The following is a 15,486-nucleotide window of genomic DNA, read 5'->3' as shown; positions in this document are numbered from 1 at the left end:
GCTCACCCGTCTGTGGTTTTCTTTACAGGTGAACATGTTTGTTGAAGGATTCCACGACGCCATCCTCCTCTATGTCTTGGCTCTACACGAAGTACTCAGAGCTGGTTACAGCAAGAAGGATGGAGGGAAAATTATCCAGCAGACATGGAATAGAACATTCGAAGGTGGGGGTTCCATCTATAAGGCAATGACATGGGGCCAATTGAGCTGCTTCTTTTCTGGTTCTGTTTTTCTCTGTTGCAGCTGTGGGGCCTTTCCAACATCTTGCTTTTCTCAGCTGTAAAGCAGAGATAACACAGATATCCACTTTATATTCATTTCTTCATTCAACAATGTTCACTGAGCACCTACTATATGCCAGGTGCTGTGCAAGGTGCTGAGGATTCAGCAGTGAACTAAAGATATTTCATGCAATCATTCGAGCTCACATGCTAGTGCGGGGGAAAAGCAACAAACAATGAATACAGTACACCTTTCAGGGCTGTAAAATAAGGTCGGCTAGGGAGCTGGAAAGTGCCAGCAAGGAGGAGTGGGACTGCTAGTTTCGAGTGGTCGGGGAAGGTCTCTGTGAGAGTGAAGTTGAGAAGAGACCCAAGGGAAGTGAGGGGGAAGCTCTGTAGATGTTCAGGAGAGAGCATTCCAGAGGGAGTGGCAAACATGAAGATGAGTGCATCTGGGAGACTGTGGAGTGTCCCCAGAGAGAGCAACATGGCCAGTGTGGACACCAAGTGTGAGAGGCAGCGTGATAGTTACCAAAGCCTGAGAGGTAATGGGGCCAGATCATGCAGACCTGGGAGGCTCGCTGAGGTCTTTGGGCTCTACCTGGGTGAGACAGAAAGTCACCTGAGGTTTTGGAGTGACATGATCTGCCTTGTATGTTTAAAAGGGGTTCTTATGGCTGCTCTGTGGAAAATAAACTATATATGCTTATGGGTATCACTTGAGAAGCGGTGACAGTAAAAATTGCTGAACCCGGGTTCAGAAAAACCTGCATCCCCCCACTAACTAGTAACCTTGTCCTCTGAGCTTCTCCTTCTTTACCTGTATGAGGAGGAGGCTAGGCTAGTTGATGACTAACAAGAACTCTTTCCGTTTTACATCATGCTCGCTCTTCCTTTGAGCCCTTTCATGCATTGGGGTATGCCTGTATCTATTTGTAATGCAACTAGTGACGTTTCTCAATGGCGGGAGCAAGTACTGTCAAGTTTAGATTTGGGGCATGTGTTTTTTGAGTTGGGACTCCTGGGCTTCCACTCCCTCAGTTTGTCTTCAGTTCTTAGAAAGGACAGGACAGGACAGTAGGAGAGGTGGAGCTCCAGCTGGAGTTGTCTGGGCAATAGCTACCGTGGCAATTCGATTTCATTTCTCTCTGGTGGTTTTAGTGGATGCCATGTCTTACTCAAAGCCAGAGCGACATCTTCCTTAGCGTTAGCCAGGTTGTAGTCCATGGGTGAGTAGACCCCCAGGATTATCTCACTTTACTTCTGACTGCTTCAGCTGAGGAGCTGGAATCCAATAGGAAAATTCAGGGGTCACATTAGGACAAAGCCAAATTTCCCAGAAGTTTTGCACAATACACTGAGAACATGGCATCTGTGGACACAAGCTCGGTCGGCCACATCCCATTCTTAGCTATTACTCACTACGTGGTGTGGTCATTTGTTCTTGGTCCTCTGACAGAGGGACAGGAGCCAGAGGTGGGGGATGCCGGAGGGCGCCACTGAGGGAGGTTGTTAAGGGAAGGGTAGATGGCCATGATGGCTGGAATGTATTTCGGTTAGAGCCAGGGCCTGGGCTTAGTTTTCCCATAGGCAAATCCTAACGTCCCTGTTCTAGGGCCAGGTCTACACAGGCAATAAAGAGAATTAGGAATATCAGTATAAGGGATCAGGTTCATCCTGAACCAATCAACTGTGTAGTTCAGTCTACAATTAGAATCTCATCCGTTTGAATGTAAAGATAATTGAGACCAAAGTAAGTTTTCGGCTTGAACTGCTTGGAGAGCTCATTTTGTTTGCTAAGCAGTGGTCCACTGGATTGTAGGCCTAAAAGGAACTCTAAGGTATCTGTATGAAGAAAAACTCAAACCTTCCTAAAATTAGAAACAATTTTAACTTTAATAGTCACCTTTAAGTGACCATTAAGTTGTCAAGGGAAAAATACTCTGGCTGCAATTTGACAAATTTGGCTTTTATTGCCATGAAACCTGTGATCAACTCTCATTTTCAATAAATGGCCTGGGAAGAAAGTGGATTTCCTCTGTGTGAGAGGTCAGAGTGACAAGGTAAATAAGACTGTGGCTTAAACTTTGAGCCCCACTACAGGCAAATAGGAATGAGAGTGGAAAGTCTCATTAGTTATGCGCAGGAAAATTCTGCTGTAAGCCTGACAATCTCACCCTATGTATGATACTCTTAGGTGAAGTCTCACTTTGCTAATTGGCCACGCTGAGGATTCTCACCCCATTTCTTGGCAGAATTGCAATAGCTTAAAGGTATAATGAGGTCGTAAATTATGAGGACCATCTCATCTTATAAAATACTCTGCAAAATACTTAGCAGGACACAACATCACAAACAACTCTCAACAGAATGGCATATGGTTGTGGATGATCAATAAGTTTTTTTTTTTTTTTAAACGTATTTATCACTTAAGAGTTTTATAGGCTGTCAAGGACACACAAGTTGATGGTCGGTGTATCCTTTGTAACCAGTCTATATTAAGAAGACAAAAAAATCAAAGTGAATGGTAACTTCCATTCTGTTTCCGGCAAAGTAAACCAAAGTCTGGAAAAATCAGTGGGCCTTCAAACCACAACCCAAAGGACAGTAAACCCAAATACCTGCTCTCTCCAAGCCACACTGGAGGATGGAACTTTCCCTTGGGATCCTTTTTCCCAGACATTCGTTTTACTAGAAGAGTCAGTACTTCCAGAGAGAACCAAATCAATAGAAAGGCCAATTAAAAATTACACTGAACTCTCCCCAGTTGAAAAGGAACAGCTTTAGTTAGTTAGAATGGGACTGATGTAGGCATTCTCTTATTTAGTGAATGAAAATTATGATATAGACATATATATTTATATATTTTTTCTTGAGACGGAGTCTCACCCTGTTGCCTAGGCTGGTGTGCAGTGGCGTGATCTTGGCTCGCTGCAACCTCCACCTCTCTGATTCAAGTGATTCTCCTGCCTCAGCCTCCCAAGTAGGTGGGATTGCAGGTGCACACCAGCATCTCCAGCTAATTTTTTGTATCTTTAGTAGAGGCAGGGTTTCACCATGTTGGCCAGGGTAGTCTCGATCTCCTGACCTCGTGATCTGCCCTCCTCGGCCTTCCAAAGTGCTGCGATTACAGGCGTGAGCCACTGTGCCGTGTTGATATAGACAGGCCACCCCGTTCTGGCCTTCTGTGTCACTGACTCCCTTTATCCTCAGGGACCATCTTCCCAGAAATCTCACAATTCCTCTGGTCTCTTTGGGCCTCTATGCCTTGGTAGATACACCTAGGACCGCCTTTTGGCCTCTCTTCCATTTCTTGATTACTGCTTGCCCAGTCTTAGACGTCCTCCAACATCCCTATAAAATTCCTGCTATTTCACTGAGTCCCTCCTGATTCTTCAAATTGATGTTCACAGAGGCTACTCCTCTGAGTGATGTGGGCATGGTCAGATGTTCTCTGCCAAGATTAATTATAAAATAAATCATAGTAATAATAGTGATCGTAATAACAACAGTAGATGAAAACAATTAACTTGTCTTAAAAGCGTTGGAAGTGCTTTATTTGTTTTATCTCATTTAATCTGCATGGCCTCTTGGTAGGGAGGTACTATTATGCCCATTTTACAGTTGTGGAGACTGAGGCCTAGAGGGCTAAGTACCTTGTCCGAGGTCATGGAGCTATGTAAATGTGAAATCTGGGGTTTGAATGCAAGTGGTTAGATTCTGGTGTGAACAAGCTAAATTCACAGTCCAGGCTGCCCCTCTCTTGAGCAGAGAATGTGTTCGATTCATCTTTGCTTCAGCTGCAGCACTAATTCAGCACGAAGCGTCCAAAGAACATTTGGATAAACAATCAGTGAAGACCTCAACTGGGAAAAAGAAGAATGGCTCTTCTTAGGTATTGGCTCCGGCGACCCACGAAGCAGGTCCGTTGCTCTCCTGTGTATTAAAGCAGCCTGGAGAAAAGCACATTCACTGAGTCCTAGGCCTGGAATGATTTTTCTTTTATAATATTCATCCAACGATAATGCAAACCCATGACAAATCTATAAATGTGCCCCACCTTCACTTCGAACTCTGCAATTAAAAATAATTAATACAAAACTCTGGGATAAGCATGCTGCTTCCAGGATTAGCCTTAATCTTTTTTCAAACATAACCCCAAAGAAGATCATTTATTTCTTTTTCTTTTCATTTTTAAATGGAGAAATGTTAAGAATTAAGGAATGCAGACGCAGATGAAATTACAATGTCTTTCCAAAACGCCAACAAAAATGGTCAGAGTCTGATGAGATTCCCTGTGGCATGAGTTTGTTTAAAAAATCCTGTCAATTCATTCTCTTGTTTTTGTTGGCAGACAGAGGTATTTTAAGTAACCAACATTGAGTTCTTCACTTCTGGTCCTGTAGGTATCGCCGGGCAGGTGTCCATAGATGCCAACGGAGACCGATACGGGGATTTCTCTGTGATCGCCATGACTGACGTGGAGGCGGGCACTCAGGAGGTGAGCACGTGAGACCTCCTCTCCAGTTGCTCTTTCTGCTCCTGGCTACTCTGAGGAATGCATTTGTTCTCATGGCCAAAGAGCTGTCTCCATGCAGCTTCCAAGTAAAAATGAGTTGAAAAATCTTACCTTTTAGTTGAGGATATCAAGGAAGACTTCAGGAGATGGTTCCATGTTTATTGTAAGTGGGGAAATCCTACCTTTCAAGTGGCCAAGAATCACACCCTAGTCTTATGCATGAGGGTCATCGGGTGAAATCAGTAAAGTGAAACTGCATTCCCTCCCTTAAGATTTGAGCTTTTTTTGGGGAAGGGTGGGAGGGTGAGTGGTTACAAACTCAACATGTGTTAATGTTTCAAAAGATGATGTAGCTTCAGGATAACATCGTGAAGAGAAAAGAGTGCCCTGGACATAAAGATGAGTCTCCTGTGCTTGGGAGTGTGAACTCTGCTTCAGTTTCCTTAGCTGTAACGTAGAAATCATAATGTCTTCCTGGCTGATCTCACATGATTATTGTCATGGGAACAGATCAAATGAAGCCTGGAAAAGTACTATCTACATTTTAAATCATAAATATACATATAAAATTATACAAATATGCAGTACTTCAGCAAAGAATGCCACTTCCTCTGTTCAGAGCAAATGAAACCTAGAAAAGTACTCTCTGCATTTTAAATTATAAATATACATATAAAAGTATACAGATGTGCAGTGCTTCAGCAAAGAATGCCCTTTCCCCTGTTTCCTTGATTGCCAGCTCCCAGGGTTGTCATTCCAGTGCCCTTCATGGGACCTGGCGTATGGGACTTGCTGTTTTCCTCTTTGTTTTTCCTGTTTATCAGGTTGCTGCAAAAGTAACCGTGGCTTTTTCATCATTATTTTTAATCATTTATTTTTAATGGCCAAAACCTCAATTACTTTGCATCAACCTAATAAATGCCTGGCTCTTGTGGGAAGTGCTGAAGCAGCAGGACTCACCCTCACTATGTTTAATGAATGATTTTTTTTTTTTTTTTTTGCCCACTGAGTGGTCTGGGTCTCATCTGTATTCCTGGTTCCCCCTGGGAAAGGTGGGTTGAGACAGTTCACTGTGAGGTTGCAGGGGAGAAGGTGTATAAAGCCCTTGGCAAGTGCCCGGTATACCCCAGTGATGGTTATATTTTGGTGGTGATCTGGACTTCCTCTTATTAAGACCTGATGTGGCCTGCGAGAACCTGCCGCGCCTCGGCCAGGAGAGGGGGAGGAGACGTCACCAGCCACTCGGAAGCCATGTGCTTGCTTTCAGACAAAAGAGAAATGACTCCCGAGAACCTGGGTGGGAAGTCACTTCTAGATCAGGGGTTGAGGAGCTGATCAAACGATCATTTTAACCAGAAACTGAGGGATGGCCATGGAATTAAACCATAACAGAATACCGATTTTCCAGGGGCCAGAGGAGCCAATTAAGAGAGAGAGAGAATTCGGCCTGGAAATTGGAGTGCAAATAGGGTGGATTCATCAGAGAGGAGAGTGCAACTTTTTTTTTTTTTTTGAGACAGAGTTTCACTCTGTCGCCAAGCGCCAAGGCTGGAGTGCAGTGGCACAATCTCGGCTCCATGCAACCTCTGCCTCCTGGGTTCAAGTGATTCTCCTGCCTCAGCCTCCTGAGTAGCTGGGATTACAGGTGCCCACCACCATGCCCCACTAATTTTTATATTTTTAGTGGAGACAGGGTTTCACCATGTTGGCCAGGCTGGTCTTGCTCTCCTGACCTTATGATCCACCTGCCTCCCAAAGTGTTGGGATGACAGGCTGGAAAGTGCAGCTACTGAAGGAATAGTTTGCCTCCTGGAAGTGGTGAGACAGGAGGTTCCTGAAAGATGCACTTTAATTATATGTTGAACAATTGAGGGCTTTGAAGCTGGGTACCTGTCATATGCTTAACTCTGGTACACAGTGGACCCTGGCTGTCCTTCACTTGCCCCTGAAAGTAACTTGGGCCTTACAATAATGGCTGATGGGGTAGGCTGCTCTGGGTCAGATGGGTGGGGCAGTTCCCTATCCGATGAACAAAACAAAAGCCAAGAATTCCTGAGACTGTTGTTTTCCTAGGGGAAAAAAATCCTCCCTTTCCACTAGGTGGTAGCGACTGAAGAATCCTAAGGGCAGCTCTGGCCGGGCTGGGCGTTTAGTGAGGGCAGGTCCCAGGGGCACCACTCTCCCTGCTTCCCACATCCTTCTGCTCTGGCATGACCACTCTTCATGCCCTCTTGAGAGCACCATTAGCAAACTCAAATGTTCACTAACAAGGTCCCCAGAACACACACCATGACCATCAGTGTGGAAGACAGAGGAACCTGCCCAATGTATCCCGATTTTCTGAAGCACCTGCTGTCCTTGCCCTGGAGACAGTGATTTGATGACATGCCCAGAGGCAGCTGGTTTAGATCAGGCTGTGCATTTTGGGGAGGAGTTGTGGAAGGCTGTGAGCTTTGTGCCTCCTTTGACCTTTCTGTTTGTATATTTGTTTTTTGCCTCTATATAGGTTATTGGTGATTACTTTGGAAAAGAAGGTCGTTTTGAAATGCGGCCGAATGTCAAATATCCTTGGGGCCCTTTAAAACTGGGAATAGATGAAACCCGGATTGTAGAGCACACAAACAGTTCTCCCTGCAAATCGTGTAAGTCCAGAGACTTAATTTGCTATTCATGCCATCACCTCTAAGCTCAGTGTAATATAAGTTTGAAACCCAAGTGTTTCTGGGGGCTTACATTTTGGAAGTTCACATTTCTTTCTCTGATGTGGTAAAATGCATGGGAACAGTTCACGAACTGGCATTTTGCCCTTATCAGAGGCTTTCAGGTTTTCCTTCCCTTCCAGCCTTCTCTTCCACAATGGGAGAATGTTTCTCCCTATTTGTACATCTCTTACTGTAATCTCTTGGCTAGTTCATGTTTCCACTTTTAGAGAAAATAAAAATATCAGTTAGTAAATGTCATTCACTTATTCTTCTCTCATAGCAAGTCTCGTTCTGATTTTCCAAGTTTGTGGTTACTTTCCGGCTCCTCAGAACCAAAGAGACAACGCCCCTTAAACATCTGAACATTTACACATTGGCAAATAAGTGTAAAATATATTATTTATGAACAGCTTTGTATGTAAGTAGAGAAACAAGTGGATGTTCTCATACGTAGCTTATAAATGGGAAAGTTGTTAGAAATCATTGTTTTAGAGAATAAGGTAGTGAGGGAGAACAAAGTGAATATAGATCTTTCAGGAGGCCAGTTGGTCATTTTAGGCAAATACATGTGTGCTTCTGAAAGCATCTTTTAAACTGTCAGGTATTTATGTCTATGCAATAATTATGGGAAGGAATGAAGGAGGCATTGTGTTAAGAACACCCTGGGGAGATTGGGCCTGCATTTGAAATCCCACTATTGTCACTTGCTGGCTTTGTGACCCTAGGAGTGTTCCTTCAGCTTTTTAACCCTCAGTTTTCCAGTGTAAAGAGAAAGAAATGTGCCCAACGCATAAGGCTGTTTTGAGGATTACACACTACGATGCATTGCAAACCTCATACTAAACTCTAGGTACAAGTTAACTATTTATCATTTTTATATAACTGGGACACTACTGAACTTGATTGTTTCAAATTGTTATCCACATTTGCACATTTTGACGTGAGACTCTGGCTTTGGTGAGAGAATATCTAAAAACAGAACATTGACCCAATGAATTTTTCATCAAATCTTCCAGCATTTTGAAGTGCCATCATCCATCCGTGAAAATAAGAAGCCCTGGGTCAGTGTCCTGGTCCATCTGGTTGTCTTCTTTGACTTTATTTTTTTATTTTTGAGATGGAGTCTCACTATGTCACTCAGGCTGGAGTGCAGTGGCGCGATTTTGGCTCACTGCAACCTCTACCTCTTGGGTTCAAGTGATTCTCCTGCCTCAGCCTCCTGAGTAGCTGCGATTAAAGGTGCTTGTCACCACATCCAGCTAATTTTTGTATTTTTAGTAGAGATGGGGTTTCACCAGGTTGGCCAGACTGGTCTCGAACTCCTGACCTCAGATGATCCACCCACCTTGGCCTCCCAATTCTTTGACTTTAAACTCTAAAGAGAGTGGCTATATCTGAAATCTTCTGTTCTAGTTTTCCTTTGATTCTTGAATTTGCTTCTGTTTTCATTGTGTCCATTCTCAATAGTGTGCTTGTTTATCTAGCACTTTCTCAAATGTTTCTTAAGCTTTGCACTAGGCAAATCAAACCAAACTAAACCAAAACAACAACAACAACCCCCCCCCCCGCCAAAAAAAGCTAAATGTAGGGTTCCTTAGAAAATATTCCTGAAAAAAAAAAGGAAAAATTGCCTCCAGTGGGAAATCGAGGAACATTTTGCAATGAATGAAATTTGAGGCATTTCCAATTGTATCTCAAAATGAAACCTGGTTATCTAGGCTTCTTTTTCAAGCAGGTGGCCTAGAAGAATCGGCAGTGACAGGAATTGTTGTGGGGGCCTTACTAGGAGCTGGCTTGCTAATGGCCTTCTACTTTTTCAGGTGAGGACCATTTGTAAAGGTACAATTCACTCTCCTCTACTGTCTTTGTCATTGTTTTTGCATGATTCTCTTTGTGACTTGTCCACATCCTTCTTTTAGCCAAGAAACATGGTGGTTAAAAAATCTAAGCCATTCTCTTGGCGTGACCCCAGGTTTGGTAGTCAGTGGGTTAGCATACTGGGTGCTAGGGTCATGGGTTTTGATTACACCTCACTGTGGGACCGAGAGCTGCTGCTGTACTTTGATCACAGATTTTTATTTTTATTTTTCTGAGATGGAGTCTCACTCAGTCTTGCCCAGGCTGGAGTGCAGTGGCAGGATTTCTGCTCACTGCAACTCCGCCTTCTGGGCTCAAGCGATTCTCCTGCCTCTACCTCATCAGTAACTGGGACTACAGGTGCAGGCCACCATGCTTGGCTAATTTTTTATATTTTTAGTAGAGACAGGGTTTTACCATGTTGGCCAGGCTGGTCTTGAACTCTTGACCTCAAGTGATGCATCTGCCTTAGCGTCCCAAAGTGCTGGGATTACAGGTCTGAGCCACCGTCCTTTGATCACAGATATTCTCACAAGAATTCCTACCGCTCACCAAGTGAAGCAGTGAGGAGGGAATCTGGATAAAGGGGGGAAATCAACTTCCCCTTTCTCAGGCTTTCTCTAATTCGGAAATAGGTGCCTGGGCCCACCTTAAAGACAAGGAGGGAGCTCTGCATAGCCCGTACTCTCAGGCACATCTGTGCTCAGTATTTGGAGAGCTCATATTCTCACTCACCACTGTGGTTAAGCCTCAAGGCTTGCAAAATTGTAATAATGTACGCGTGTTCAAGGTACTGATTGTTCTGCCCCGTGAGGGTGGCCCATTCCTTTGTAATCTTTGGTGGTTGAGTTTGTGGTTTATTCATAAGCCATTAGAGCAAGGTTTCTTTATTTCTACATGAAATTGTAACTGGGCGTATGTGACCCTTTGTGGGAACAATTGTATTACTGTTCCTTTGGTCACAGTACACGTAGTTTGATTTTTATCTAGGACATATCCTGGGAGGCAGGGAGAACTTTTGTGGCCGAATAGACAGACTTAACCCCCAAGGCACCCAGGGAAGAAGGGGAAGGCTTGTTCTGTGGTATTTGGGAAAGCATGCCAATTTTCTCTCCTGAATCAGGGCATCATGCCTGGGGCACACTACTTTAATCTCTAACCAGGGTTTCATATTCCGTCACTTCTCATTTATCAACTCGAACCCAGATGTCCCTTGAGGGCACTCTTTGTAAGAGAAATCATGGTATTTTGTGACCAAGTTTTATTACGACATTCACTTTTTCTTTACTCAGGAAGAAATACAGAATAACCATTGAGAGGCGAAACCAGCAAGAAGAAAGTAATCTTGGAAAACATCGGGAGTTACGGGAAGATTCCATCAGATCCCATTTTTCAGTGGCTTAAGGGAAGGCTCCCCCTCCCCCTAACACTTTTTTTTCTGCCTGAGATTCTTTAAGGAGATAGAGGGGAGGAAAGAAATCAATGAAATAGAAGGGGCATTCTTGAAGAATTCATTATTTTAAGCAGTTAGTCATTTCATTTAAAAATTTCTTTAGAAGCTCAGGAACTATTAATCACCGTCTGCCTCCAGGCCTTTCATCTCATGACAAACAAATATAATCATAATATCATGTCACTCTGCTAAATGTTCACACTGTTTCAAGAGCATATGATTAGGTTTATGTTTTTAAAATCTGATGTCTCCATATCTTGATGACTTTTGGGAGCATTTCACACAAGGGTATAAAACATGATTTACTTAAATGAAATGTTTTGTAGCTAGAATAAAATATTTTTACAAGTAGAACATTCTTGGAAAGAATTTAACACCCAATAAGGGGAAAATGTAATGAAAAATCTCAAGGTTGGAAATACAGCCTTACTCTCTCTATAGCTGGAGGACAGATTAGTGGTTGAAGACGTCTCTGTCCAATGTCTACATTCAGGTTCTGACTTCATATCTTGAAAGAGGATTTCCTCCCTGTCTTTTACAGTGTATCATAAAAGCTACTCTGGAAAGTTGTAAATATAAGTGACAGGTGGAAGGATTTACAGATGAAAAGCAAGTCTAAAATGTTTTCTTTTCGATGTAAAAAAAGTCCTATTTCACACTAACATTTTATTTTACAAGTATTTTAATCTTATATTTTGGTATTAGAAAAATTTATCTATTTTTTCATTTTGAAGATTAACTTTTGCTTATATTTTAAAAGCATGGGTCAAGTGTACAACAAACCAATGATGGTGAAAAACACTTCTCTTTCTCCCCTGTTTCCCTCTCCCTTGGCCACAGCCAAATACGAATTGCTGCTTTAATTACAGAGATGTGGAAATGTATTCAGGTGACAAACTCTCCAGGAATACATCAAAATTTTAACTCTTTTGCATTTTTACTGTTTAACTGTTTTAAGTGCAAGTTATTTTAGGGTGACACTCCTTCCAATTCTGGCCAAATGATGAGTTTCAAGATCAAGAGTGAAAAGTTATTAGAATTAAACAGATCTTTACAAAGGAAGGTAGCCCTTTTCTCTCAAGAACAACTTTGTTGAGAGTTACAACTTGACAGCAAGTACAGAAATGACAAATGTAAAACTTTTACACATGGCGTTTGCCAAAGTTCCCAGTGACGATTTTGGTTAAAAGAGGGAACCTAAATATTTACTCTATTCCCTTTCAGTTAACTCCACAGAACTTTGTAGTCGTCTGTAAATAACTGTAAGAGTGGGTTAGGTGTGCAGATAAGGAATTTGGATAAAGTTGAGTAAGTTTTTACTGGGTATCTGCTTTGCACCCAGTAGTCTGCACATGAGTTTAAACTCAGGTCACCACTTTCATTTTATACTTTACGGAGAAGATAGACAGTGAGAGAGGAAGGGGAAGCTGTCATGTCAGTGCGCCGTCTTAGAATTACATAACTGGGGTCTTTCCTCAATAACATTTTGAGCAGCTGAAAAATAGTTTAAAAATTATCTTAATATCTATTAAAGGCCATGTCTATGCAGGAAACAAGAGAGTTTGAGCAATCCCTTGGTGGTGATGAAGGTGGTTCACACAAGTAACAGTGGAGGTAAAGGTAACCGTAAGCTGCCTGTCCTAGAGCTGGCCCATGTGTGTGTGCTTCCCTGGAGAAGTCTGCTTCTGTTGCTCCCACTTGAGTCACAGTTAACAGATTATTTCTCTGTGAGGCATATTTCTCCTCTCTTGTTTAAAATATGGGAGCTGGGAGGCAGCTGAGAGGGTGTGATAAATTAAGTACAGGCAACTGAAACAACTCTGTTGTAGTTCTCTATGCTGGATGCAAAGGGAAAAGTGTTGAATTCCAAAAATTATAGAAGAGGGCAAGAAGCGCTAACTCCAGAAATTCTAGTGCAGGAAGAGAGTTTGAGAAGTAAAATCCAGGAGCGCAAAGCACTGGACCGCTTGGGACTCCCCAGAGTGAAAAAGCATGAAAGGACTGTATCCACTTTAGTTACTTGAATTGGAGAGCTTGTTTCTCTCTCATTTTTATTTTTCAATGATTCAAAGTTGAACCATCAACTTTATATTTTAGAGATATTCGTTTTTTCTTGTGCTTGTAAAAAAATTTACATTTCAAGTCTATGTGCTTATTACGGGGGGAAAAATAATCTACCTGGTTGCAGTCTTTGAGTATAACCACATCTAACCTTTTAAAAATTTATATAGCAGCCCATTGACGCTGACATTTTTAGAACAAATATATTCCATTTTAACGTCAGGTAGAGGAATAGTCCTAAACTTAATATGATAGCTCTAGATAAAGCCTTAAAGATAAGTGAGAATTTAGTATTCTAAAAATGGCAGAACAAATCATGAGGTTTCTGGATGTCATACCAATGTAAAATCAATTCTCATGTTAAGATTGGTTGCTTATTTACATGTCAGTCATCTACTTTTTCTTCCTTGAAATTGGCATATGAATTACAAAAACTCTGTTAAGTTTGGAAAATTCCATTAAGTTGGAAACGTTGGTTAAAAGTGTAGGTGCTTGGCCCCAGGTTATCCTGGTTTCAGATCTCAAGATTAGTTTGGGGGATTTATATTCCTAACTGCTAAGCAACATCTTTGACAACTAGTGATTTATACTCTACTGGTAGTCCTAGGTCATATAGTAAAATAAATAGGGCCTTAGTTCTTAAGTCATCCTATACATTTTTACCCTGAAATCCAGGGTGTTCAGATTTCAAAAGTGATACTTTAAATACAGATTTCAAAATGTATTTTCGCATCCAAACTTCAGCTGACACTGATACAGGTCAACATGTGTAGACACTTATTGATGTTGTCTTACGGCCATCGTCGTCTTCTTAGATTTTTGGGTAAGGGTGCTGGGTAGGGGGAGACTCAGAAATGAAGGCATTCCCCAGAAAACTATCTGGAAAGAATTTTCTGTATAGAGTCCATCTCTCTCCCAAGACTGACCACAGGTTTCATGAGGAAGCCCCTGAAAACATCACATTTCTCTGAAGAACCATCCATTTGTCTTTTTCTGAACCACATGCATGGTTCCACAGGCCCTACTGTAATTCTTTACATTTCAGAACCTGTGTTTAATGGAGGGAAGACAGACATGCATGGAAAAAGAACGCCTCCTTTTCTCCTTTCTCTTAAATTCAAAGACGTTTGCTTTGGAATGCCCCCACTTCTCCCTATTCATAGGCTTTTAGAATCATTAATTTACTCAAGGCACGTGTGCCTTCTTTGCCCCAAATGCACCACTTTCCTTTTAGTTACGGCTGATTTTGGGTGTGTGTGTGTATGATACGCAGTCAACGATGAGATGAAGGCCATTGCGTAGATCTCATGCAGACAGTGATGGATTCAGAAAGTAGGTTCCAGTGGTGTTTCTACCTTCTTGTAAGCAAGTATACAATGGCTATTTGTGGAAGTCTCTTTGGGAGACCAAATAGAGTATTATGCCACTGTGAGTGTTTATAGACTGGAAAGAACAAGCACCTGTGTTTCTTGGGACACAAAGCACTCAGATCCTGAGTGGATGCAGACACAAGGGTAAATGCCAGCCCAAATTAGGCCTATGTACATTTCATGGGTTTCATTTAATCATAACCCATGGTTTGGGGCTACCTGAGGAAGCTGGTAACAAGCTGAATTTCTTATTCGGTGGAAAAAACTGAAACTGTCTAAAAACACAGGATATGTTTTAGGGGCAATTGTGAAAGCAGAGAGAATGAGATGATGCTGTTCAGAGGGACCGACTTCTTTTTCAGTTGTCTCTAGAACTGAAGAATAATCAATAATGTAGTCCCCCTTCAACAGTACTCAGCAAGAAGCGTGGGACATACTCAGCTACTCAGCAAGGAGAATCAGGAGCTTGATATTCTAAAAGAAACAGAAGAGGGTATCTTTGCCCACTGCCACTGTCTTTACTGCCCCTCTGCCCCCCACATCCACATCCAGCATTTCTCCAAGGATGTGTCAGCATCTTGCCCATACAGGTAGAAATTTGGGAGTAGGCCTCCATAATTCTTCGGGGGAAGAAAGACTAGTGCTGGTTCTAAGAATGCAGCTGGCTTTTCATCAGAACCCTTATGCTAACTTGACCACACTTGCTCTTGGGGAAGTTCGAGCCTGCTATGTGCATAAACTCCAACAAGCCTGGCTTTGGTGTTCAGCATGCAGATTCCATAAATGTTTCTTGTAGGCGTACCCCACAGCTAGACTGCAGGATTAAATAACCTCCAAAAGGCGCTGGATTGGAGTTTGTTCAAATTTCTCATTAACCACTAATGTTAATTCATACCAAATGCAAAGTATTATAAACCAGCGGATGCTGTTAATATTCATGTTTTAAGCTACTTCAAAGGCAATGAAAGGGTTTCAATGGGAGCCAGGTCTTGCGAGTGAACATCCATTTTCTAATAGCTCTGTGATGTATCAGGTGCAAGATGATTCGTAAGGGAGAGATTTGAACAAGCAGAATTACGTGTTAGCAAAAATGCTGCATTGCTTTATTCATGTTTAAAGACCTACATTTCTATGCACAAGGAATAAAGGGCCCACTTACCAGTGTAAATCACAACATAGGCTACCAAAATATTTCTTCTTTGCTAGGAGAACAAAGCTGTCACAGTGTGTAAGAGTTGGACAGAGACCGCTAAAAAAGAGGCAAATTTAGGTTTTGAAACAGGGTGTCCTGTTTATTGTTTAA

The 15,486-nt window shown here is 42.2% G+C and overlaps 1 protein-coding gene across 2 annotated transcripts in view; it reads left to right on the top strand.

Moving 5' to 3' along the window:
- NPR3 (natriuretic peptide receptor 3) overlaps nt 1–12,693 on the top strand; it is a 63,432-nt gene extending 50,739 nt beyond the window's left edge. Inside the window, exons 4-8 of one of the 2 annotated variants that reach the window (XM_074386737.1) lie at nt 29–164; nt 4,628–4,722; nt 7,247–7,382; nt 9,175–9,262; nt 10,592–12,693. In XM_074386737.1, coding sequence (XP_074242838.1) covers nt 29–164; nt 4,628–4,722; nt 7,247–7,382; nt 9,175–9,262; nt 10,592–10,703 — 567 coding nt within the window. In that variant the 3' untranslated portion in view covers nt 10,704–12,693. The remainder of the gene's footprint in view (nt 1–28; nt 165–4,627; nt 4,723–7,246; nt 7,383–9,174; nt 9,263–10,591) is intronic. The other variant, XM_003936211.4, reaches the window with a different exon arrangement.
- The last annotated feature ends 2,793 nt before the right edge of the window (nt 12,694–15,486 follow it).

This window comes from Saimiri boliviensis, chromosome 1 (assembly GCF_048565385.1).
Source record: "Saimiri boliviensis isolate mSaiBol1 chromosome 1, mSaiBol1.pri, whole genome shotgun sequence".
Classification (NCBI taxonomy): Eukaryota; Metazoa; Chordata; class Mammalia; order Primates; family Cebidae; genus Saimiri; species Saimiri boliviensis.
Note: the sequence above shows the minus strand (reverse complement) of the source record. Positions and strands in the feature narration are given on the sequence as shown.